General features: G+C 40.7%; 2 protein-coding genes across 4 annotated transcripts in view; one reads left to right on the top strand and one right to left on the bottom strand.

Moving 5' to 3' along the window:
* ANKDD1B (ankyrin repeat and death domain containing 1B) overlaps nt 1-15,713 on the top strand; it is a 28,845-nt gene extending 13,132 nt beyond the window's left edge. Inside the window, exons 8-15 of the mRNA XM_069001329.1 lie at nt 359-457; nt 1,372-1,470; nt 3,012-3,110; nt 6,939-7,037; nt 10,322-10,417; nt 13,084-13,282; nt 13,934-14,065; nt 14,390-15,713. Of these exons, the coding sequence (XP_068857430.1) occupies nt 359-457; nt 1,372-1,470; nt 3,012-3,110; nt 6,939-7,037; nt 10,322-10,417; nt 13,084-13,282; nt 13,934-14,065; nt 14,390-14,448 (882 nt within the window). The 3' untranslated portion in view covers nt 14,449-15,713. The remainder of the gene's footprint in view (nt 1-358; nt 458-1,371; nt 1,471-3,011; nt 3,111-6,938; nt 7,038-10,321; nt 10,418-13,083; nt 13,283-13,933; nt 14,066-14,389) is intronic.
* Nucleotides 15,714-15,809: 96 nt separating this feature from the next.
* The window catches only part of POC5 (POC5 centriolar protein), a 32,779-nt gene continuing 24,449 nt past the window's right edge, over nt 15,810-24,139 (bottom strand). For 2 of the 3 annotated variants that reach the window (XM_069001325.1, XM_069001328.1), the window contains 5 exons: nt 23,452-23,614; nt 19,514-19,632; nt 18,626-18,754; nt 17,601-17,777; nt 15,810-16,185 (listed from right to left, as the gene is read on the bottom strand). In XM_069001325.1, coding sequence (XP_068857426.1) covers nt 16,036-16,185; nt 17,601-17,777; nt 18,626-18,754; nt 19,514-19,632; nt 23,452-23,614 — 738 coding nt within the window. In that variant the 3' untranslated portion in view covers nt 15,810-16,035. The remainder of the gene's footprint in view (nt 16,186-17,600; nt 17,778-18,625; nt 18,755-19,513; nt 19,633-23,451; nt 23,615-24,139) is intronic. The other variant, XM_069001327.1, reaches the window with a different exon arrangement.

Genomic DNA, 24,139 nt, shown 5'->3' with positions numbered 1-24,139 from the left:
ATGGCAAAAATTCAATTGTTGAATGGCAACAATTGCTGCCCACCACCTTTCTGTCTGTGCCTCTTGCTAGCAGTCTTCTTTGAAAAGAGCATGATTAATGCTTATGAAATAGTTTTCTGTATTGTAAACCTTACTGTACATCTGTCCAGATACGCATCATCTGTCACTTAACTGTTGGTGAGTTGCCATGTCATTCAAGAGGTAACTTGGGACCATTCAGGTTGTGTTCTCTTGGGTCCATCTCTCCTCTCATCTTGAGCTGGATGAGCCCAATGGAGCCTACCAGATGTGTTTTGTGTCTCAGTCTCATTGTCTCATGTCTTAAATTGGAACAGACATTTTGTCTCTTTTGGTCTAGAATGAAGAAACTCCATTTTACTTGGCTGTTGAAGGAGGTCATGAAAAATGTGCTGAACTCTTACTGGAGGCAGGGAGTGACATCAATGTTTTAACTCAGGTATGTACACAGTATCTCTCCTAGTGGGATATACTTGACTGTGGAAAGGACCTTATTAACTAAGGATATTTGCTCTGCTTTTTTTTTATGAAACTGGGGAAAAAAATAGAATGGGGAATGTGGAGAGTACTAACAGAATAAAACCGATATGGAAGAAAAATAGCATTAGATTTATTTGATGGGGTACTGTAGTGGAGCTTTTTATTTCCTGTATGCCCACTAGTACCACATATGACTAGAAAATGTAGTCAACTAGGGTAACTGAAAATCCTCCTTTTTGGCAGTGTATGTGACTCATCTGATGACAAACTTTTTATCTACATCTGGTTCCTGAATTCAGTCCAAGTTATATCTGCTGAATGGCCTTGGCTAGCCTGCTGCATGAAGTTTATGATTACAGCAGAATGAGAACTTGTTTGTTTAAGCAGAATTATTTTCTAAGATGTTTTCTACTAATTTTTAAAAATCTATTTTCTATTAATTTATATTTATTTTTCTATTTATTTATTAACAATTCTATGGATTGATTGCTTAATATGACTGCAGTTGCTTGGTGAAGGTCTAACAGACTAGGAGACATGTTGGCATCGTTGTCCACGGCACAGTATAGATGATGATGATGCTGATCGTCTCTTTCTTAAGAGAAGTTGAATGGCGCTATGGGATACTGGCGTTCTTTAGTATGTGTGTTGTGATATACTAAAAATGGGAATTTCCTTCACTGTTTACAAAAACATCATACTAACTGCTGATCCACTTCATTTTGTATGATTTTATCAAAGGGTTTTATTGGTGGAGGGGATACGAACACAAATTTTAATGCAAGATTACCCTATATTTATACCCCTCTTTAGTACTGTTCTTTTTTGCAGCAATAAAAATATAAGTTTTTCTATCTATCAAATTTCTTTCAGAACAATACCAGTGCTTTGCAGGTTGCAATTCAGAATGGACATCTATCCTTGGTTACTTTCCTTATTGATAAGAATATTGACCTGATTCCTAAACCTGAGGTCAGTGTTTATCAGAATAACTCTTCTGCTGCTGCTCAGCCTGTCCTGTGTTTCCTTGGGAATTCAGACAGCTGAATGAGATTGAGTAGTTCCTTGAATTTTTTCCTATACACATTATTATTTGGTTTCTAGATGTAGTTTGGCAACACACACAGACCAATAGAGACAAGGTCCTGTTGCCGAGTGCCTGAGCAGGCTGGTGCAGTGCAGAGTAGACGTGGCCAGGTTAAGCCAAGGGCCAGGCACTTGGAGAAGGGTAGCAAAGCACCCTGCTTGAACTTAGGAGTAGTAATGCTATGGGCAAAGGGTCAACACTCATAACTGATTTTGACTAAAGATAACTAGAATGTAAATAAACACTTCAGTGCTTTCACCCTCTGCAGGTAAATGCACCCTCATTGCCTTCAAAATCTGCATGCCAACATTCCTTGTGATTTAAAAAGAAAGAGGTATTTACATTATCCAAATCCTCTCTCAGTTTAGATAGTACAGATATTTGAGATTTTCTATGAATAGGAAATTATTTTCCTCTTCTACAGTACAGGATGAAAATAGAATCTGGACTTCATGACTTATGCCATGATCACTGGCCTCTTGCAGGAAGCTATCCAGGAATAACAATTTGTGATGTGCTTGAAATGTTTTAAAGGTTGGGCAGTTGTTGCACTGCTTGTCATTAGCAGAAGCAACTCATAAAATTGTAACTTACATTTTGAAAATATTTCCAGCACAATGTTACGTAAGAGCTTGCTTTATTTTTCTGTAGCCCTGAAGAAATGGCTGTGTTTTATAAAGACACGGAACTGGTGCCTGGCACCCATGAATGGTATTGGTAAGGAGTTATTCTTTAGCTGTATTTTACAAGAAACTGATCAGTCACAGGTTCAACATACAAAGTGATCTTACCAATCTAGCGTGGATTTTGACTGGTGTTGCATCTGTGCCCTGGTTATTTTAATAAATAACCACTCAGATAAAACCTCTGAATTTCTTACTAGCTGTAATTTGTCGTATTTTATAAATATGACAGCAAGTCAGTTTAGTATGAGGAGCATTTCCAGCAGCAACATGTGACAAGGGTTTGTTCCTGGAAGGTAAGTTTCGACATCTGTTTACCAAATACAGAATGAGTCTGTCTCCAGGCTATTCAACAAAGGGCAAAGCCACTTTGCTGGGGGGGGGGGGTAGGAACATTACCCTAATCTCTCTGTTGTCAGGATAGCAGCACATCTCAGGTAGGAACACTAAAGAGGAGTGCCTCGTGGCATTCCTAAGTGGTGGCACACTGATGTACACCCAATGCAGTCAGCATTTCCAGTCTTCTCAGCTGTGTTTGTTTATCCTCCTCTGTGGGTGTTGCAGGAGCAGGTTACCACCTCTGGTATAACTCCACATATCCAGGTGTGTTTTCTGCAGTCTTGAACCTCTGCTGGAGCATGTCACCTTCGCAAGGGGTGGGCTTCAATAAGAACCTCTTTCTGGTTTGCATGAACTTTTAATAACATACCCAAGTATAACAATTTATTATTTTCCCTCCACAGCAGAAGAATTCCCCTCTCCATTTAGCAGTTATCAGTAATAATCTACCGGTAGTAAAAAGCCTTTTGGATGCCAATCATGACATAAACTCCTTAAATCACGTAAGAAAAACTGGGAATTTACACAGCTTCATTGATACAGCAGAGATTATGTGGGTTTTGTTTGAAATTTTTTTTTCCTTATGATACCAGGGTACAAAAAAGAGGAAGGAAGAGGCAATTCCTCTCTAATGTTTTTGTGTGTGCACATATGTATTAGTCACTGGTACATGCTGTGCTAATACTGTTTGAGCAAGATAAGGATAGTACAATGCTGTATACTCAGAAAATGTTTGGGTAATATATTGTTCAAATGTTATGATTCAAGTGTAATGAATGACAGAAACATCTCATTGGTATTGACTTCAGAGGCAAGCCCAGTGCAGAACTGGGCTGGGAAAAAAATTTGGCTGGAAAAAAGTTAGATTTTCCTTAAAGCAACCCACCATGTGGGTTTAAATCTGTGTTTAAATCTGTGACCAAAACAGTGCTGGTAAGACACCAGTGTTAAAGCTGTGGCTGAGCAATGCTTGCGCAGCATCAAGGCCTTCTCTGTTTAACACTCTGTGCCCCCAGGTGAATTGACTGGGTTGCTCAGGGAGCTGGGAGGGGACACAGCTGAGCAGAGGTGAGCAACACAGCAAGACTGAATGACAAGGTCACAGGTCTCTGTGATGCCATCAGTGAGAGTGTTCAGCTGTTAGCTGAAAGGATGGTGGTTTGAGCCCATCCACGGACAGCTACACCTATCTTCCTCACCTTAACCAGGATTCTTTGGCCCTGCTTGGTGTCAGTGGTCTTTGGAGGCCTGGTTAGTTGTTGGCCAGTTTGCTGTGCATCAGATCAGTTCACTGTAGACCATATCCACAACTGACGTGTGCCATATTTACTTTGGTGATGCCATGCTTAATCCTGTTTTACTGTAAAAAACCTCCTATAATTGTTAATGACCATTTCTGCTTTTGCTGTGTTGTCTATCACTTTGTACTGCTTTGCCTGGTAGAGTGATGATAAAAGCACTGGCTTGTGCCTGATCTTGTGTTTTAGGCCCTACAGTGCCACTGTCTGTGTACTTAGGGAACCATCTCATGGAGAAAATCAAAAATTGCACCTTTTCCTTTCCCTCCTTGGAGAGGCGCTTTGTTGAGAGAGGAATGAATAGTGTCTACCCCTTCTTCTCCCCCAGGACAGGTCTCTCCCACCTTCTTGTAACACTACTTGGTTCCTTGAATATCCTTGTATAATCACACTGTTCATACTAGTGTGTGTTGTGAGCATGGTTTTGGTTATTGTGAATAACAATTAACAATTAATTGGGAATGTCACACTGGGATTCGCCCGGAGGCAGTCAATTCTCAGGTAGTATTGTGTGTGGACAGAATTGGACATGTGCCTAGGGCCATTACTGCCTCCAGTAGTTTGGGATTTCATGCCCTAGCCGGAATGCAGTCCCAAGTAATTCATATACCATCTGAAGGAGGGGAGCCTTGCCTGCCCTGATGAAACACAGGGGTTTTTAATGTTGTATTGGGCCTGGCCCTTGCTAATGAGCTGCCATCCAGTGCCTCAAAAGAGAATGAGGGTTTCCTGATCAAGGAGCACACAAAGGGACACTGTGAAGGTCTCCTGCTCTGAAGCCACCCATATGGACGCTGAAAAGGTTACTTAGTTGGAGGTGCCAACTTAGTTGGAGGTGTTGCTTAACCAGAGACCCAGCCCTCAAATACAATAACTGTGCCCGAGCTCCAGGAGAAATGACGGAAGTAAATGTTGATTTGGTTAGAAAGAGAAACAGCAGCTCTTGCTCAGGGGCAAAAGGGGGAAGATTCAAAAGAGGCAGCCTGGCCTGTAGCAGGACAGGAAAGGGAAAAGACAAGAATGACAACAGAGGCAAAACTACCTGGTGTCCATCTCTGAATGACCTCTTAGGTAGGCAGCAAGTGTTCATCCATCAGCAAGGTGAGCACACTGCTACCTGACTGCTCCAGTGCTGGGAAGGTAGGGAAGCTCAGCTGCTGGGGTCCATCTCTAGGGTCTAAGAGATTGCAAAAGAGATCAGAACAGAGGCAGCCACTCACAAGTCTCTGGAGATGGCTCTTACTGAGCATGAATGCAAAGTGTCTCCTCAAAGAAGATACTACAAACCAGCAAGGCAAGTAAACTACCACAGAAGGTATCCAGTATCTGAGGGAGTGGTGGTAGAGGTGGACTACAGTGACCTGGCCAACAGCTAGGCCTCCAAAAATCTCAGTGATATCCAGTGCCCATGGTCCATATGGCAGCAGATTGTACAGAGCTCGCAGACACTGGCCCCTGACCATGACAGACTCCAATGGTCCAACTGTGTACTGGCCTGCCACCTGTGGCACTTCAAGGAGAATCTCTCTTTCCCCTCCTCATTAGTGTTACATCTCAGCTGTGGAAAGACTGTCCCAGCAGGTCTGTTGAGTCCCACTGTGGGCACTGTGGCTCCTTGTTAGGGAAATGCATCCTGGTTTCCCTCATGACATGGAAGGATGCTCACCATGATAGTGACAAGGATGAGTCTTTGAGAAATCTGTGGTTCACCCCTTCCCATTGTTCATTTTATTGCTAGAGATTAATTTATACACATTTTTGTGGAAGTCAGAGGCTGTCATTTGTGGTTGGAGTAAAGTATGACGATAAGACTTTCTGGTCACATAAAAGAGAATTCTGTAAATTTCTACAACATATCTTTTGGAAATGTTTTGTGCTTCGTCTCTAGCTTGCCCGAAGTTGCATACAGTAGGTACTGATGTATCCCTAAACTTCTGCAGGAAAGAAAGTAGGGTGTATGGCTAATATTTTATTTATAGGAATAAAAAAGTAAGGTAAATATGTGAGATCATGTGATCATAATGTGAACTATAAAATTAACTGATGAGACTTCTAATGTGGAACCTGAGCTTGGTGTTTCTTGGAGTGCAAACTTTTAAGCTAAGATCTAAAGGCCAAAAGGTCTCTAACCAGACCTACAGAATGTAAACTTGCAATGTCAGAGAAGCACAGGCACAAAACACTCAACTTAGAAGGATGATGTGTCACAAGAAACATACTATGGAACATTCCCTTATGTGCAGGACTTCCATAATTACTCCATTATTTGCTGCTGGATTTTCTTACTCTACTTTCTGTAGAAGGATAAATAAATACATAGTTAGGAATATGTAGCTATGTAGAGACTATACAACCCTCCTTTCAGACCCAAAGTTTTACTTGAAGCTGAATGCCCCTTTAGCTGTGTTTCTTGTTAATGGTTTGGCCTTGTTTAATGGTTTTGGTTTGGGTTTTTTTGTATGTGTGTTGTTTAAGGTTCACTGAACCAATTATGGAGCAGGTAGACTTCAGCTATATATATATCATCATTTTGTGGCAGGGCTGACTAAAAAGCTCTGTTGTGGATGTGGCATATTGTAATATTCAAAATTATGGATGTTGAGTTGTCTTGGCATGAATTTCAGCAGAGAGAAGGTTACTTGAGAGGATAAGATGGGTGTGGGATGGTGCCAGTTGCATGAAGACCTCTGTCCAAAGCACTTTGCCTTGAGAGGGGAGAGAGAGAAAGAGAGAGAGAGAGAGAGAGAGAGAGAGAGAGAGAGAGAGAGATTGTTAGTTTACAGTACATGAGAGGGCCATAATAGCAACTCTTTCCTGAGCTAGCTGGAACTTCTGCCTGTCTTTCCTGCAGAGATCCCATATGCTGTCTTGTCTGGCTGAAACAAAACTGGCAGATCTCTCATGATTTCCCTCTGTTCAGTATTTTCTCACCAAGGTCACCTCTTGTGAATCTATTTTAGATTCAGCCTTTGAGCATGCTGCTTCTAGCAGTGAGTTTGACTTAATGCATATATTTGGTGTCTTTAATTCCAGAGGCAGGAAACCCCTCTACATCTGGCAGCTGATCTTGGCAATGTGGAGTTGGTGGAAGTGCTGCTGAAGTCAGGCTGCAATCTCAAAACTGTGGATAAGGTAAATTGCATTCCTCACACATCTCAAGATTACACGATGTTACTTTTTGTTTTATAATCTTCCTTACAGAGGTGCATAAAGCACATGTTGCCACTTGTGTTTGCTAAGTAAAGCTAACTACAGAGGAAGTCTCCTTTTAATATTGCTATACCTGCAGCTTGCAGAGATCTGAAATGGTTTTGTGAAGAGCTGTAAAACTTCCAAGCTCCATGGTTCGAAGGATAAACACTGCTTCCAGAGACTTTTCATGGAAAAAAAGGACTAGGCTTGCAGAGAGGAAAATGGCCTGTGGGTGCTATAACTGTGCACCTGCAGCCAGACTCATTGCCAGGGGAGATGAAGCTTCACCAACTGCAGTGGTGGAGAGTTTGCCCTTTAGCACTCTGGGTCATCTGACATTCCAGATCCATTCAGGTGGATACTTAAACCCTGAGATGATGTTCTGGCTGGAAAGATAGAGGCAAAAATGGCAGTGGTTGGAAGAAATACCAAAGCAAAGTGGCTGGGGAAGTGCTTTTGAAAGGACAGAGTATCAAACCCAGTATTTACAAATTCTGCTAAATTACTGCAAGACTGAGTTTCCCCTTTTACACTTTTACCACTTTTCTTGATTTTCTGTATGACTGAGTTGATGGGTTTGATGTTTATTATGAGCAAAATCTCACCCTTTCATATCTTTAATAAGTAACTTCCCTGCACAAAACTGTCCTGATGAGAAGTGAAGCTTTATGGACTAGGATTGTCTTGTTTTGCCCTAGCCTTATATGAGGCCTGGGGCTCTGAGGGTAGGGTGCGTGGTTGGTATGTTTTGGGAGGCTGAGGTAAGATGCTGCATTGTAGTTAAGCCTTTCCATTTAGAATCATGCCTACACTTGCCAAAGAGCTGCAGTTCTCATAGGGGTCAAGCCAGAATGAAATCTCATCCACTTTAAAGAGCACCTCAGCCACTGGAGTATTTTTTCAACCTATTTGTATTCCAAGGGCAGACCCAAAAAATTACTTATTGCCTATGACTTTAAGCACCTACAAGTCTTTGAGCGAGAGAGTGCCCTCGTATTACAGCAACACTGATAGAGTTCAGGACTTGTTATGAGAATTTGGCTCTAAACCAGTACAAGTTCTGGTACAAGCCACCTTTCTGCATTGGCTTTATTTCTTGGAGTAGCTTTTTCCTTGCTTATTTGCTGGATGACCCCTGAGACCATGCCACTGATGGGGACATATGCGAGTACAGTGCCCTTTGAACTGAACTGGTGCTGATATGCCAAAAACATTACTGTCCTTGCTGAACAGTAGACAGGAAGAAGAGGAGCCTGCTTTGATTGCACAGTGTTTTCCTGACCTCCATGCCCTGGCAGCAGGAGTCCTCAGTCTCCAGAGAATGTCATGCGTCTGCTTCTGTCAGAGCTCAGGGAATGCACTCTTGGGAGCTCTTATTTCATCCCACCTGCTGATAAAACTATTTCAGCTGGTGGGGGGGTCAGTGGCTCTGACCCAGGAAGAGGTGACTGGTCCGGATAGATGGTCCCGGAAGGGATCGCCTTCCCGAGGCCCAGTGTCTTCCCTCAGCTGCTGGCAAAGGAGGGCCCTTGCAGAGGCTATCAGCTCTTTAGTGATTCAGCTTGTGATTCCAGCTCAGCTCTGCAGGGCAGCCTCCAGGCCAAACCAGACCAGAGAGAGAGACGAGAAGGCCCGTGTGGCTGGTTCCGCACAGAGGTAGCTTTATTGTTGGTTCCCTCCGGCGAAGGGGAAAGCCAGGGACGAGCTCTCTCCCTCACAGAGCTAGGGGGCTCCCTTTTATAGGGATACAGGGAATCAGCAGGGGACCAATGGGTTACAGAGGGTCTGGGACAGACCAATGGGTTACAGAGGGTCTGGGACGGACCAATGGGTTACAGAAAGATCTGCAAAGTGTCTCTCAAAAGATTGTGGGTCCACTTTTCCTCGCCATGACCCAAGAAGCGGCTGCCCCTTCAGGGAGTCCTGCTGGGCAATTGCGAAATCTCTTGTCTCAGCAGAGATCCCTCCAGGGCAAGGGCTGGGCATATCCCACATAAAACTGTCTTTGGTTGTGAGTGATAGGGCACAGAGAGCTCCCCATATGCAAGACTGCTGTGCTACATGTGCATGCAGGATGCCAGCAGTGTCTGCTCTACCACAGGGGTGCAGAAACACCCCCTTTATCCACTCCCTCTCTCTCCCTCTGGGAAATACAGAGCACCTCTCCAGAGGTGTGCCCAAGGAGCTCTTGTGATCTCTGGACTCTTCACATATAAAATATGCCTATGCCTAAAAGATTTAATGCAATGTAAATTCCTTGGCTTCCAATGTGATGCTTTTCTAAAAACAGGCTAATTAGAATGATTTTGAGCAAAGCCAGGAGCTAGAACTCAAAAGGTGTATATTAGGGAACTTTATACTATCTGGAGAGTTGAAATACGTTATAATTTAATTAATGAAACTTCTAATTAAGGGATTGGCTTATTTTAGATCTAATTTTCTAGAATGCCTGGCACTTGTTATATAGAGAACACCCAGAATACTTAAATCCAAGGCAGTTGCACTCAGTGCAGATCTGCTGAAAAAAGACAGTTTCAGAGAAAACCCTTTAGAGCCACCGTGACACGTGTACATTGACGTGGTGATAGGAGAGATGGGTTCAGGTAGACTGAGCAAACCCCTGCAGCTGCAATTAAAGCAATGGCTTTTAGTAACTGTGACTTCCTCTATACCCATGAAGCATCATCCTGTAGTCGTGCTCCTGTCAGCTGTAATGAGAAAGTAATTCTCCTTTCATTCTGTCAGCCACCTTCTCTTACCATCTAAAACAAGGCGTATTTGCCTTTTAAGTTGGAGATTTCCAACTTTGCCAGCATATCCATCTGAGATGCCAGTTTAACCCTAGCATGGGAATGGACTGTATTTGTGGTAGCTTTCAGCCTGTGATACCTGGGCTTGCATGAACTTGGACGCAGTAACTGGAGAGTGCAAGCTGGTATGAAGTATGCAGCAGTCTGAGTGCAGGTTTCTGAAAGCAGCTGTACCTCACCAAAAATTCTTTAGTGGGGAATTCAGAGCGGGGGAAAATTGACCACCGCTGCACTGAGGGGATGCAGCATATGCAGAGCATAGAACTTTGATTGTAGCTACCCAGAAGCCATAAAAATGGTAGTAAATAGATTTTTCTGTAAAAATAAAAGGGGATGGGGCTCTGTAAACAGTTCCTGTGTTTCTTCTATGACACACCCAAGGATAATGTTCTGATTCACTGTCTCTGCTTTCAGCATGGAAAAACTGCACTAGCCATGGCATCAAGGAGCCATCATGCCCTCATTGTAGATATGATAATTAAAGCGGAAAGGTATTATGCCATGAAACAGGTAAGAGGCATCTTTCATTACACTCAAGATACCTAAGGGAAAAGCCAGTTCTGATTTTGAAGTGCCTTTTGGCTGAGGTGGTTCCTTTTGGCAGGCTGCAAGACTGGCCCTGATGAACTAAAGTTAGGATTGGGAATGGAAAAGTCTCTAGCCCATCCAGGTTTTACTCCTGACTAGCTGTAAAACTGTAAGTAGATCTTATCCTTTTCCTGCCTGGTGCTCTACACATAAAGGAATGAAGAGAGATCTAAGCCAAATCCATGACGTCATCATGTGCTGTGCCATCAGCACCATGGCTGGGATAACACTGGTTAAACATTGGATAACTTTGGTACAGTAAAATCTGCCGTTGAAAAATAGGCGAGTGAAGATGTCTGTGACTCCTTTGCTAGCAAGGGCTCAGCTACTTCAACAAGAGCTCCCTCTTCTGTTCCTTGCGTATTAATTATAAAACCAAATCCATGAAATACAAAAGAACTTCACAACAAGGGTGAAGAACATGGCTTAGGTTGTCTGAATTTCTCACCTTCTTTCCCTAGTTATTACTTAAATGTAAGCTGCATAGCGATGGGCTTCTCTGGAGGGCTACAAGTAACTGCCATACGAATTTGTGACTTCGTTCTCCCTCCTGCTTCCTGCTGAGTTAGCCAAGTGTAAGCATACTGATCCTGTCCCAGAGCAGGCACAGGAATCAGCCAGTTTTACCACCCTACTCCTGCCCTGAGTGGCCAAATCCATGACACCTAGTGTTACAGGGCTGGTAAATAACAGATCTAGATTTGTTATTGCAAAAATGCTGCCACAAACACCCTGTATTGTGCATTTAATTTGCATCAGTTCAGCTGGAGCTGTTAGGTATATCATGGTTTCTTTTGGCTTAAAGAGAACCACAGAAGATGTGACAAGTCAGACAGCAGTAAACCCATAATGTTCTCAACCTCTTGGTATTGTTCACTGAATTTCCTGAAGAGAAGAAAAGGTGTTAAGTAGATGCTTTTCTGCAAAAGCACCAGAGACGTTGGGAAATACAAACATAAGTGTTTGTATCCTGTTGCCTGAAGCTGAGAGTGCAGCTTTTTGAACAGCTTAAATCTTACGGGTACGGAATATGATGCTGTTCAGGTGGTGTTACCATACATGGAACTACAGCATTTTGAACCATTATTTTAAGGACTCTCTTTTTCTTACATTCATCTGACTTATCATTTGTGACAAAGCATTAGTTAAAGGAATTGATTGTCATGTAGCTGAGAGGAAGGGCATATGATATAAAGTGTGAGTGTCTTCTCTCTGTTTGCCCTTTTTTTCTCTTTATCTTTTCTACCCAATCTCTATCATTGTCCAGGCTGGGTTAAACTGGATTTGAGGGCAGCTGTTACCATCCCACCTTGCCATTGCCTCAAAACACAATTAGCAGCAAAGAGCAGCTGCGCTGCTGCAAAGGGCTTCTTTTTTTTTGTTTGCGTGAGTTTTGTTTTGTTTTGTTTTGTTTTAAATTAAGCATCACAAGAAAAGCATCTAATCAGAGAGACCCTGAAGCTGTCCTGTGGAATGTCCTAAACATTACCTTGCATGTGTCAGGAAGCATGAAATAAAGTCTGCATCAGATGAAGGGAATCAAACATACATGACAATGCTTAGTTACTGAACTGAGACTTTTTTTTCTCTCCAGGTGTCTCATAAGACTAGGAAATAACACTGCTGTATTTTTCTGAATTTAATTTGGAATGAAGCACTTTATGCTTAGCATTTTTAAAACATGGCATACTGCCATTTCCTTTTTTGCTTAGTATCTGCTTTGTAATCCTCTGTCAAATTCCTGAAGAAATTTTTTTCCCTTTGAAGATTGATTTGAAACAGAACTAGTACATAATGAAATACAGAAAGAGTTGGAGTTTACCTAACTAGGAATGTTCCCTGGGCACTGCTTAGCTGAAATCACTGACTGACATGGTTTTTGCCAAGGTGCCCAAACAAGAGCTAACCCCAACACTCCCGTTTCAGGTGAACCATGCATACAGTAGCAACATCACTTTTAATCTGGAGGCTAAAATCCATGTGGTTTTGTTTTCTACCTGATTTTACTTATGCAGGAATGACACTAGATCCACGTCCAACACATATGTGCGTATTGATGTTTAGACACTTTGCTGATTGGGGGTCCCCATGATAAACCTAACGGCTGATCCTGCCAGCAAAGGATCTGGAAGTCCCCACTTCAGCCAAGTGAAGCTGACAGGGTGGAGGAAGGAACAGCTTGAGCAGGTGCTGTGCCCATGCTGTCTACCCTCTCCTTGGGGAGAGATTAGAGCTTTGAGAAGCAAGAGATAAGGGTAAGAACTGTAGCTGAAATCCAGCTGTGCTCTAAACATGATATACAGACTGAGCCAAGCAGCACAGCAGTGCTGGCACAACAGTTGCTGTCACTTTGCTTTTGTGTATTAAGTACCAGAGAAAGTGCGTTGTTTCGCAATTAACTTAGTACTATGTAGCAACACACAGAGGAACTCTTTGTTTCAGTTCTGTTTCTAGGAACCATACACAGTTCCTTTACAGGCACTGACCAAATCATCTGTCAGTAGCTACATCTGGCTGTTCAAGACATGGCTCACTGAGCAAAGGCTCCCAGCTCTGTTATAAAATTTATCATCTGCTTTCTTTTTCAGACACATCTAGCTCATAGTGGTAATGGGTCAGACTTCAGTGTGTCCTTCAAACAAGATCACAGTACACAGACCAAGCAAATCCGTTCTTCCCTTTGGAATCTAGCATACACCCAGTTAAAACCTTGTGAATGGAAAAAACTTGCTGTGTTCTGGAAGTTCACGGATGAACAAATTAAAGCTATTGAAGAACAGTGGACAGGTAACAATATCTGAATGGCCAAACATAATACATAGGATAAAAAACCTCACAAGGCAGTGTTGCTTTATAAACTATGTGAGTATCACATAGTGAAGGGGTACAAGCCTTGTCCCTGGTTCCTGGGAAGCAGTGCTGTAGCAGTACAGGACACTTCTGCTCTTCCTCCTGGCTTGAAGGAACCTTCCTCTTTGGAGATCAAGACTAGAAGCCATAAGCATCATAGAAGGGTCTTGCAGGTCATGCTGCAAGTGAGGACCTGGGGAACCTCATGACATAGAAAGATTTTGCTCATGGTCTGTCTGCACAGCTGGCATGAAACAGGAATTTCTGGTTTCAGGCCTCTCAGGTGCTGGGAAAACAATTGTACTTGTTACTACTATTACAGGGTATATTTCCACAACTTGGAGAAAAATGAAAGGAAAAATTATTTTTAAGATGTATTAGGTGTTTTTTATCTCTTAACAGTAGTGTTAGGATAAAACATGAATTTTTTTAAAAGCTTTTGTAAGCTTCAGTCTTCATTTTTCTCCTAGATAAGAAAGGTAGTAAGAGCAAATGAGTAAATTCAAAATCTGTTGGAACTCTTAAAGTGCAAAAGCACAAAATACACTGTTTCTAGCATATTGAGCAAATACTTTGTGTATTGCATAGGGAAAAAAAGTTACAAGGAACATGGAAACAGAATGTTGCTCATCTGGTTACATGGTACGTTGCTGGCTCATCAGAATCCTGTTAAACACCTATATGAAGATCTGGTGGATGCGGGATTTCAGCCTTTAGCTGGTAAGTTGACACAGAGCACATTGCAGTGTCCTCTGCGAGCCTGCAGTGCCGTGCCGAGGTCCCTGCTGGCGCTGGGGAGCTGTGGCCAGGGCGGGGCTGGAGGACACTTCCTTATTTTCTGGGACTGCCCTTCCTGAGGGGTGAGGCTCCTTGAGAAAAAGGATTTATGTCATACTTGAGGTTTCTAAAGGAAGAAAAATGTGCAATTTTGCTTCCTTCCTCTGTCCTGCACACATGGTTCAATTGTGACTGGTCAGCCTTCAGTTAGATTAGTCTGACCTTGTGCAACACAAAGCACACCAAGCATTTTCTCTTACTTTACAGAGAAGATCAGAGCTTCAATTAGCATTGGCATGGACTCCAGGAAATGTGTCATTTCATGAGCTCATCAATAAAACATGGCATATATGATAGAATTACATGCCAGATGGAAAGTGGTCTTCAAATATCCTTTTGGGAAACAAAAAACTTATTTTGAAGTTGTACAACTTTCTCCATCCTGGAAGAACTTGCACTCCTGAAATGGCTACTTATTTCCCAAATGCTTGCTATATAGCAATATAAAACATTTAAGAGTGAATGGCGGACTGGTAGTTTATAACTGTGAAGGCAAGATTCCCACTTATAATTTCTACACCTGACCTAACATTGATAAAGTAATTCTGTATTGAAACTGCAAACTAAGCTACTTTGTGTTTAATGTGAAATGTAAATAAAATGTCTTGTACATGAAAAAAATAAAATTTCATGAGTGAAAATTATGTATATAAATCAATTAACACTTTCAGAAATAAGCTGGCATCTGGCCTCATTTGGGATTCAGGTTTTTCTAAATTCTTGCTAGGATTATGACAAATCTTTCTACTGCAGCATTTGATTTATGTAGTGAAGATACACAAAAATGTCATGTATAAAATCCATGTGTAGCTGGCTGCAGAATTTTCTATCGTGGCATAACACTGTATACATACTCTCAAAATAACATTTGATATTTAATACTTAACACATCTAGAAATTATTTACCTATTTCTTATTCATATCTTGAATTAATACTTGGTAGCATCCTGCTGAATATGTTTAAAGGTTTTCTTATTACTGAATATATTTAATATCTAAAAAATTATGTAAATGTCTGTCTTTGTGATCTTCTTTATAACATAGCAATAGTTTTATCATGTAGTGGAAGAACTGAATTGCCTTTTCTGTTTGCATTTAGCTAGCATTACTTTACACTGAATCCTACTGTTTGTACGAAAAAGGTGATCTGTATCTTAGTCTGAAGTCTTACTCCAAAATGCCCACTTGTGTGCAACCTTCTTTGAGTCAGCTGCAGAGCGTCCCAGAAACACAAAGAACAGCCCCCTAAATCCTAAGGTTTTGGAATTAGGGATCTAACGTACAAATGCTTGGAATCCCTAATTCATCAAGTTCTGCAACATTAGCTTGGAAAATGAAACTGTTTAAGAATCTGATGGACTCGATACCTCACCTGGCCCAAGCTGGACGCTGGATGTGGAGGATACCACCCTGCTGTTTTCCATTTAAACACACTGTTGTAGGATATAATTAAGGTGCATGTCAACTACGCTTAACTTGCATAAGCAGTTAAAAGTATTTCTAACAAAAAAAAATTTCATTTTCTCTTGAACATAGATGTTAGTATCATTGGGATTAAACAAAGAGATTCAGACAAAAATTACATTGTATCCTTTATTTGAAAGTGTGCAAAAGATTCCTTAAATAAAAAGTGTTTGTCTTAATAATAAAAGTTTGGAGGTAGAACAACAGTTCAAGTTCTTTTGCCCCTCCAGATATTTATTATAAATGCACTTTTGCTTAAAAAAACCCTATTTTTTCTAGAAAAGGGTAAAAACATGGTATGTACTTTAGGCCTTACTGCATCAAATCTGAAAAGACTGGGAAGAGGTACCTTGATTAAAAACCCCTACCGGTGAGAAAGACATAGTCAATCAGTCAACAACTTTTATTGACTGAACACTGGCATGGGTTTGGCCCTGAAGCACTCGCCCAGCTTGTCCTGCAGGTCTCGCAGTGGTAGAGCCGGAAGAATGAAGCACAGTTCGAGGATATTTAGCAGCAGTGGCTTGTGATATGGTTTGCTGAAAAGTAATCAGATACATCAAAACACTTAATGGCACAAAAAATTCCCATTAAAATAGCTCTAGGTGAGATGTAGTTTAGAAAGAAAGATATGCAATCCAGCAAACTGAAATACACTTATCAAAAAGGGAAAAATAAATGGTCATTTAACAGAAAGGGTAATTTTTTTTCCTTTCTTATCTGTAATACACTTTTCTGAATATAACGTGCTAAACTTCCAGTTAACTAATTATCTTGAGCTTTTATCACTTCGATCTTACTTCAAGGTTGGTTTGTTTCAGTTTTTTACCATACTGCTCACAATTTCCCCCTGTAGTGCTAATTTAATCATGCCAACTTTACTTTTGAAGCTTAGTATTTGCTATGAGGCAGTCTCTGAAAGGTCTTTGAAAAGAAAAGGTTTGCAATTTTATCAAGAATTAATTTTCTGCCCATAAAACTAGCCACCTTAGTGTAACAAACAGTTGCTTTTAATCAAGGTAAACTCTCTCCCCTCTCAAATTAACTCAAGAGAAATACTTGACTTCCACTTAGGTTTTTATTTGCAGAAAGGGTATACACAATATATCTCTAGGGCTGTCACACTTACTACATTTTTAGAAATCAGTGTTTGTTACAGTAGTTCAGGTGCATTCCTTGTCACACTAGTCACAAAATCTGAATCCAGAAATTGTTCTTAATGAAGTAATTACCACACTGAATCTCTAATCTCCTACGAACATACAGTTTAAGTATTACTTTCTGCTTAATAGCCCAAAATCTTGAAAGCTATGTGCAGTGTGCCACAGGGCTGTGAGTCATGGCAGGAAATGGGGGCCTTTTCTGCTTTTGGTACTGCCATGCTGGTGAGAAGACTGAGGGTGGTTGGGAGGAGACAGAGCCAGGACAGGTGATCCCAACTGACCAAAGGGATATTCCAGACCCTGTGGCACCATGCTCAGTGCATAAAGGGGGGGATGAAGGAGGAATGTTTGGAGTGATTGAGTTTTGTCTTCCCAAGTAACCACTATGTGTGATGGGGCCCTGCTCTCCTGGAATGGCTGAACACCTGCCTGCCCACGGGAAGCAGTGAATGAATTCTTTGTTTTGCTTTGCTTGTGTGCACAGCCTTTGCTTTCCCCATTAAACTGTCTTCTTCTCAACACATGAGTTTTCCAGCTCTCACCCTTCCAATTCTCTCCCTGATCTTTCTGGTGGGGGAGCGAGTGAGTGGCTGCGTGGGGCTTGGCTGCTGGCTGGGGTTAAACATCTCCTCACCAGTGCCTTCCACACAAAGACAGTAAGTACTGTTTGCTATTTTCAACAGGCCTCAAGTCTGAGCTTTGTCTAATACCTCTTCACAAGGTAATTCTTCTTCAAACTATTACCAGATGTGTTGTAATAAAAATACTATAAGAAGCATAATCTGATTTACCTGAGTGACCGGATGATGTTTCTCAACAATGACTGAACTCATGGGTGGAGCAACTCCCATCACTGCTAAACTCCCAGAAGCTCTGGATCTTTGTCCCATATCAGCTCGGCCTGTGATTCGAGCAGTGATTGTTCTTCCTGCTTTCTGTTGTGCAGATGTTATTACTTTTGCCATGGGCTATAAATAAATCAAGTATTAATTGGTAAAAAATTCTAAACATAATATTTACAATGCTCTACTATTTCTGCTCAGTTTTATCTGCCACATGCCTAAATGGAACTTGTGATGTTGCAGGTAATCCAGTTACATTACACAGGACTGAATTTGCTCCACCTGGCTGCAGCCAGGATGACTCCATTTTTTTTGACTCCTAAGAATGAGACAGCATTTCAAGCAAATGACTTCTGTCCTGAGGGAAGTAAGACTAATTTGACAAAAATCAAGCAGCATGGATAGTTTAGCTTTGCTCACTGACTGCATGCTTGAGTGACAGCTGAAGGTACTTCTGCCACTGTGGAAATCCTTTCTAGCAATGACAGAACAGAAAATAAAAAAGCTCCCATATGTGTACAATAATGCATCTTTCTCTGACAGCTGAGAGCAACCTGTATCAAGTGCTAGAAAAGGAGGGCAGTTTAGCACTAAGCATAGAAAAGGGAATGACAGAAATTTCAAACAGCAGTACAACAAGACAAAGCACTTTCCATAACAAAAGGTTATCAAGTCAAACACTGATTGTTCCTGTTGCACTATAGCTAAGTGTACATGCACTCTTCTATTCCTCATTTTGCCACACTGCCCTACCTACAAAAATAATTTAAAACTGCTCCTAGCATAAATGGGTTTATGTGACATAAATGAGCACTTGCAAGCTAGTGTCTTCGTACTGCTATGTAAACTCTATGGCAGTGCCCTCAACTACATATCTGTGTTGCTCTGAGAAATGCACAAATAACAATACCCAAACTAATATTTGTTATGAATATGCCTTAAAAGAAGAAAAAAAGCTAATTTTAGCACGTTACCAGTTTTTGAGTTGATGTCACACCAGATCCTGCTGTGCTACTCATGATTCCTGGAGAATCAACATCTAGCCTGGTCTCAGGAGTGCTTCCATGAGCTAGGTGGCTAGAAAACTGTGAAATGAAACCAGACTTTACAAAGAATGAGTACTTTCTAAAAAATACAATTTTACTCCTTAGATAGTCAATTTTTTGACTATCCCAATTACCCTTTTAATTGTAATGTCTTTGCAGATATCTTACCTCTAGTGTTACTGTTAATTGTCTAATTTAAAATTACTTGTCTAAAAATAGTAGAAATTGTGTGAATAACATTTGTCACTATTATAATTAAAAATCAGGAGAGAGGCATGCACATCATCTCTGTTCTAACCTACTCTCCAACATGATACTGTTTTACAGTGGCAAAGTTTTCAGGATGGCTCCAGGGCAGCTCCAAAACAACCATGCCACTAGATGATGATCTGGCTAAGTTGATATGATAGGACAATAAGGTGAGTTCCCTCAATGTCTATATGTGTTACCCCCTAAAAAAGAAGTTTTAAGTCAAGCCAGCTTTTCATCTTTTCAGAGTACATTAAATTCAGAGATTTTTTTTTAAAAAAACCTCTTAACAGCTTTTTTTCCAGAGAGAACCTTAGAGAGCAAATTATGCTTATTGTAGTGACCTTGTCTTCATTAGTTCAGTGCATTTTCACTAAAATAAAAAAAAAGCTTAATGAAAGTACAGCAAGCCACAGCAGCTGTGTCCCAGTCACTTCATTTTCACAGTGCAGTCTGAACACACCTGCAGGTTTCCTTTTAGACTCGGACTTTCTTCAAAAAAGCCCCAACCAAGGAGTTTCTTTTTTGTCACTAGCAAATACAATTCTGTTCCAGCTACATGCTTACCATGCCTTCCATCTGAAGAGAAGCTGCTGGTGGAGGTGGTGGTGAGGGCGGATTATACTGTGAAGGAGGTGGCCTTCCTGCACCAGTGGGAGCATTATCATTTCTCCTGCTTCCTGTATCTATTATTAGAAACAAAAAGTAATGGGATCAGCACATAATCTAGCTAACCCTAAGGGGTGGGGATATGGGGGAAGATAAATTACAAAAAAAATTTTAGTATTTCTTTGTGATTTTGTATAATAGATAAAAAAGATCAGGCTGTTCTTTATAGAGGTAGGTAGGTAGGTAGGCAGATATAAACAAACATTCCTGTATTTTACCCATCTTTTGAGGTGCTTGTAAATGTTTTTCAAGGGGCTTGTTTCTCAGTTGTGTCTCAACATCCCCGTGGCACATGTCACCTACTTGTAGTGCAAAGAACTGAAGTTCTTCCTACTGCTTGCCAGAACTAAAACCAGTGTGCAGGAGGTGCTCTTATCCTAAGAGCCAAAATCCAGTTTAGATAGTGTCTTGGGGTGACTTTGTGATGTGTATCATCCCATATCGCTGCCCTATGCCCAGAAATTAATTCTTGTGCCTTTCTATGCCTCTAGACTGAGCCTGAGAGGGGGAAGGAAAACTGAGCAAAACTTTCTCAAAGCAGTTTGCAGCTCGTTCAAGGTCACACAGAGATAGGGATTTTTTTCCCAGCTGTGGCAGGGAAGCAAGGAAGCACCCGGCTTGCTGCTTTCCAGTCAGCTTTTGGCCAGTTGTTTCAGTTTCTTTTTTCTCCGGAGAGAGACTGAGAGTTGGACTTTGCTTTACTTTCCCTGGAATTTCGGATTTTCTCCCTTTTCTACTGGACTGCTTCAACCTCAGAGCACATCCGGAGGACTTTCCACCGGGCACAGAGGGCCTGGCCCTGGGCCAAGCCCCAGCTCTGAGGAGACCAAAGGGAGGACTCTAACCCTTTTTCCCAGGTTTTTTTTTTCCAAAGCGACAAATTTTATTATTTAGCCTTATTTTCCTTTTCCTGTGTGTTTGGTAAATAAATAGTTTTATCTTCTTCACTTTCCTTCGAGGAAAATTTATTTTTCCCGAACCTGGTGGGGGAGGGGTGATTGTGCCTTCTCTCAGAGGATATATTTCTAAATTTGGCCAGATGGTACAAATAGGAAAACACAAAGGTCATACTGGACTTCTCTGAGAGCACAAAATCCTTAAGGGGGCTTACTGGTAGTAAAATAAAATGTTACACATTAGCAGCAGCATCTCATCCCCATATATAACTGCTGGACAGTGGCCTCATCCTGGCTGGGACAACCTACAGGCACCCTATAGCTCTCATGTCCCTACGAGGGTAGGCTGGGTAAGCTTAAGATTGAACAAAATCCATCTGGGATACTTTTATCTTAAAATGCAGACACTGGGGATGCCAGATCTACAGACATAAGCCCAGTCTCTTTTCCAAGCTGTTCCAGCCTTTTCCTTTTAGAATACAGACTTTATTAAAGGAAGGAGAGAGAGGTATTCTTATTTACTCTCCTATTTCTGAAGCAGCTGATGCTAGCAGGAGTTCCAGGATGAGAGAAATTTGCTCATTCCAGGGACTAGAGTGACATCGTGTGGTAGTTGTGTTTGTTTTTTTTCATTCTTAGCTGAAATACGGAGGAAAAATAAAAGGAATGTGCTTCAAATCTGTGTAATACTTGTAGATGTTAAGAGTAAAAGAATGCCAAAATACATATTTCTTACATATCTATGTATGTACACACACATTAAGCTCAAGCACAGACAGGACCAATACGCAGTTATAGACCAGTCAGATCTGATCTATGCTACTGAAGAAAAACAGTGTTAGGATTTTTATAAGCAAAAAGTTATGAATTCTTTTGGCTTCAGTGTTCCTCTAAATACATAAAGAGGTTAAAATAATCTTGATATATTATTAATTAAAAAGAAAGTCAGCAAATTAGGCAGATAACATTTAGACCATCAACACTGACACTAAATATTATGATGCCATTAAGACTGTGATACATGCACACTATTAATAAATACAGTATAATGATATACGATATGTATGTTATCTGTATATTGTGTGTATATTAAATGTACATTAAAATAACCTAATAATAAATTTGTAAAGGGGTGAAATTCTGCTTTTATATACAATGACAGTAGGTGGCACTGCAGTGTTCATATAAATTTATAATTGCTGACTGATTCTGGCACATGAAGTTTTGATACCCACAGATTAAAAGACCAGAAACAAATCACAATCATCTTCTCTGATGTTTGCAGTCTTCTGATGTCCTGATCACTGTTCTACCTGATCAAGAATGCAGATCAACGGTTGTTCAACCATATTAAATAATTCTGTAACTAACTTCATTAAAACCACCGTCTGGCATAAGCCTAGGGCAGGGGAGAATGTGATACAAGAGGTAGTGGAAGATGATGACCTGCTTAGGACCGAAACACAGTCTGTGAGATGTTATTAAGCCTGATTAAAAAGCATAATAGCAGATACACAAAAAAATAAGTTATGGGTAGCCTAACATCCAGCACAGCAAAATCTTTAGGTCTTGCTCTGGTGTAGAGTATCAGTTCCAGCTTCTTAGTAAAAATCAAGCAAAATCTTTGGTCCATGAAACTCAGGGGTTGGTCACAACTATTCTAGAGCTCAGTTTTCTTCATTTCCTTACTACTTACCCTCAATTTTATAGGTCTACAGAAACAATGCTTTCACATGAGTCAGTTATCCTTCATTATCAGGGAGACCTGTTGTCTGTTGCATGTTTTTTGAAAACAATAAACAAACAAATAAAGGATAAAGCTTCAAGATAGAATAGTTCTTAATTAGTACACAATGAAAAAAAAGTACCTGGGAAATGCCCTGTAATTTTATTCCCAAACTCAGTATCTTCAAGAAATCATTCATTCTTAACAGTCTACAAATACTGATCCTATGTTTTTACTAGCACACAGCTACTACACTTAGGTAATGTCATATTAATTTCCTAAGCAACTACACAAATACCACTTATGTTTAACAGGCTTAGACAGCTGCTCAGGTAAGTATCCTCTTACGTTTTCTTCAGGTTACTATTTCCTCTTCCTAGCTACATTTTTTGGTGAAGAATTGTTCTAAAGTAGTTCAGAAACTTCTGTGTAAGACTGTTAAATTTAGCAACTGAAGTTACTTGTCTAAGGCTATTAACCACTGCTGCCAGTACAGCTGGTTGTTGAGCCACATGCATAGCTGTGACACTCCTGCTAGCACGGCTATTTTCTCTTTAACGTAGGTTGCTGCACCAGCACGATTATGTTCCCACTGCTACAGATTGTCTCACTCTGAGGGGGTGATTTCATTACATCATTAAGCATGTGCAGCTCTTCCCTGTGCAGCTACACAGGTTTTACGAGTATGCTGCTGCTAAAAATAGACTGGTGTTTCCTGTTCTGGCACAGAGTTACAACTAAATACAGAACATGAGAGATTTGCTTGCCCTTTTTACATTCAAAAGCAAGATTAAAAAAGAAGGGAGAGCTGGGAAAAGCCGATTCATTGCACACTGAGATTCCAGAGCATAAAGGAATTTTCAGGATTTTGTCTTCACTGTTCCATAACCTGGTGTTTTAAGAAGTTTGCCACTTTTGACTTCTTGTTCTGCCTTCAGCTGCAGGTTACCACTCTCTCAGCAATGTGGGATGAAGAGAACACATTCCTACTTTTAGCTACAGCAGTACGAAGTTCAGCATCAGAGTATTTCTCAACATATTCAACAGGACATTTTAAAGCAATAAAAGTTTAATAAACTCTGTATTGCCACAGATTCTCAAATGAAAAAAGAAAAAAAAAGAGAAAAGAAACCATTAAAACAAACAAAAAATCCCAAACAAATCCAACAAAAATGCATACACACAACCAGATTAAAGCTGCTATTCATACTAACCAGGATTTGGCCTACTGTCCTTGCTTTGAAACATGGACATTGCTTCCAGATTCAAAGCACATACACCACGCATAAAGGCTTTCTTCATGGTGTCTTCATAGTGATCTCTTTCACTGTGCAGTCGCAGAATCTCAGCTTTCCTCTGTTCCAAAGTAGCAGTTAACTACGAAACAGAATGAGGAAACAGTTCTCTCTTACTTCTGAATGCAAACTACATATTCATCAATTAACTTTAAAAATTATTTACTATATTTACAAAGATATTTTCACTTAAAAATCTCTGCTTCACTGGAGATGAAAAGCTCACTGCAGTTTCTTTGTAATACAGCACAATATTAGTACTAGAACATATCAAGGACAAGACTGTATTCAAAACCCTACCTAAGCAGAAATGTATCTTGCAAGCTTTTGTCTTTTAGAAGTTGGCATCTGGGCACAACCCAGATTTCTGCAGAAACATGGGTTCATTCAACAGAAGAGCAAGTGTTCTCAGACAATTATTTAAATACAGGGTAAATTTTCATCACCAATCTCTCTTCTCTAGATACTGTAAAAAACTAAAAATGCTGAGAAAAGAACAGAGCAAGTTGCTACTTATGGTTTTTGTGCTGTTAAGACAAATTTGGTAAGCCTGTTCTTAAAGTTCAAGGCTTAATTTCTTGCTGAAATACAAAACTCTTAAAAGTTG

The sequence above is a fragment of the Aphelocoma coerulescens genome (assembly GCF_041296385.1).
Source record: "Aphelocoma coerulescens isolate FSJ_1873_10779 chromosome Z unlocalized genomic scaffold, UR_Acoe_1.0 ChrZ, whole genome shotgun sequence".
Lineage (NCBI taxonomy): Eukaryota > Metazoa > Chordata > Aves > Passeriformes > Corvidae > Aphelocoma > Aphelocoma coerulescens.
This window is presented reverse-complemented; position numbering and strand designations above follow the sequence as displayed.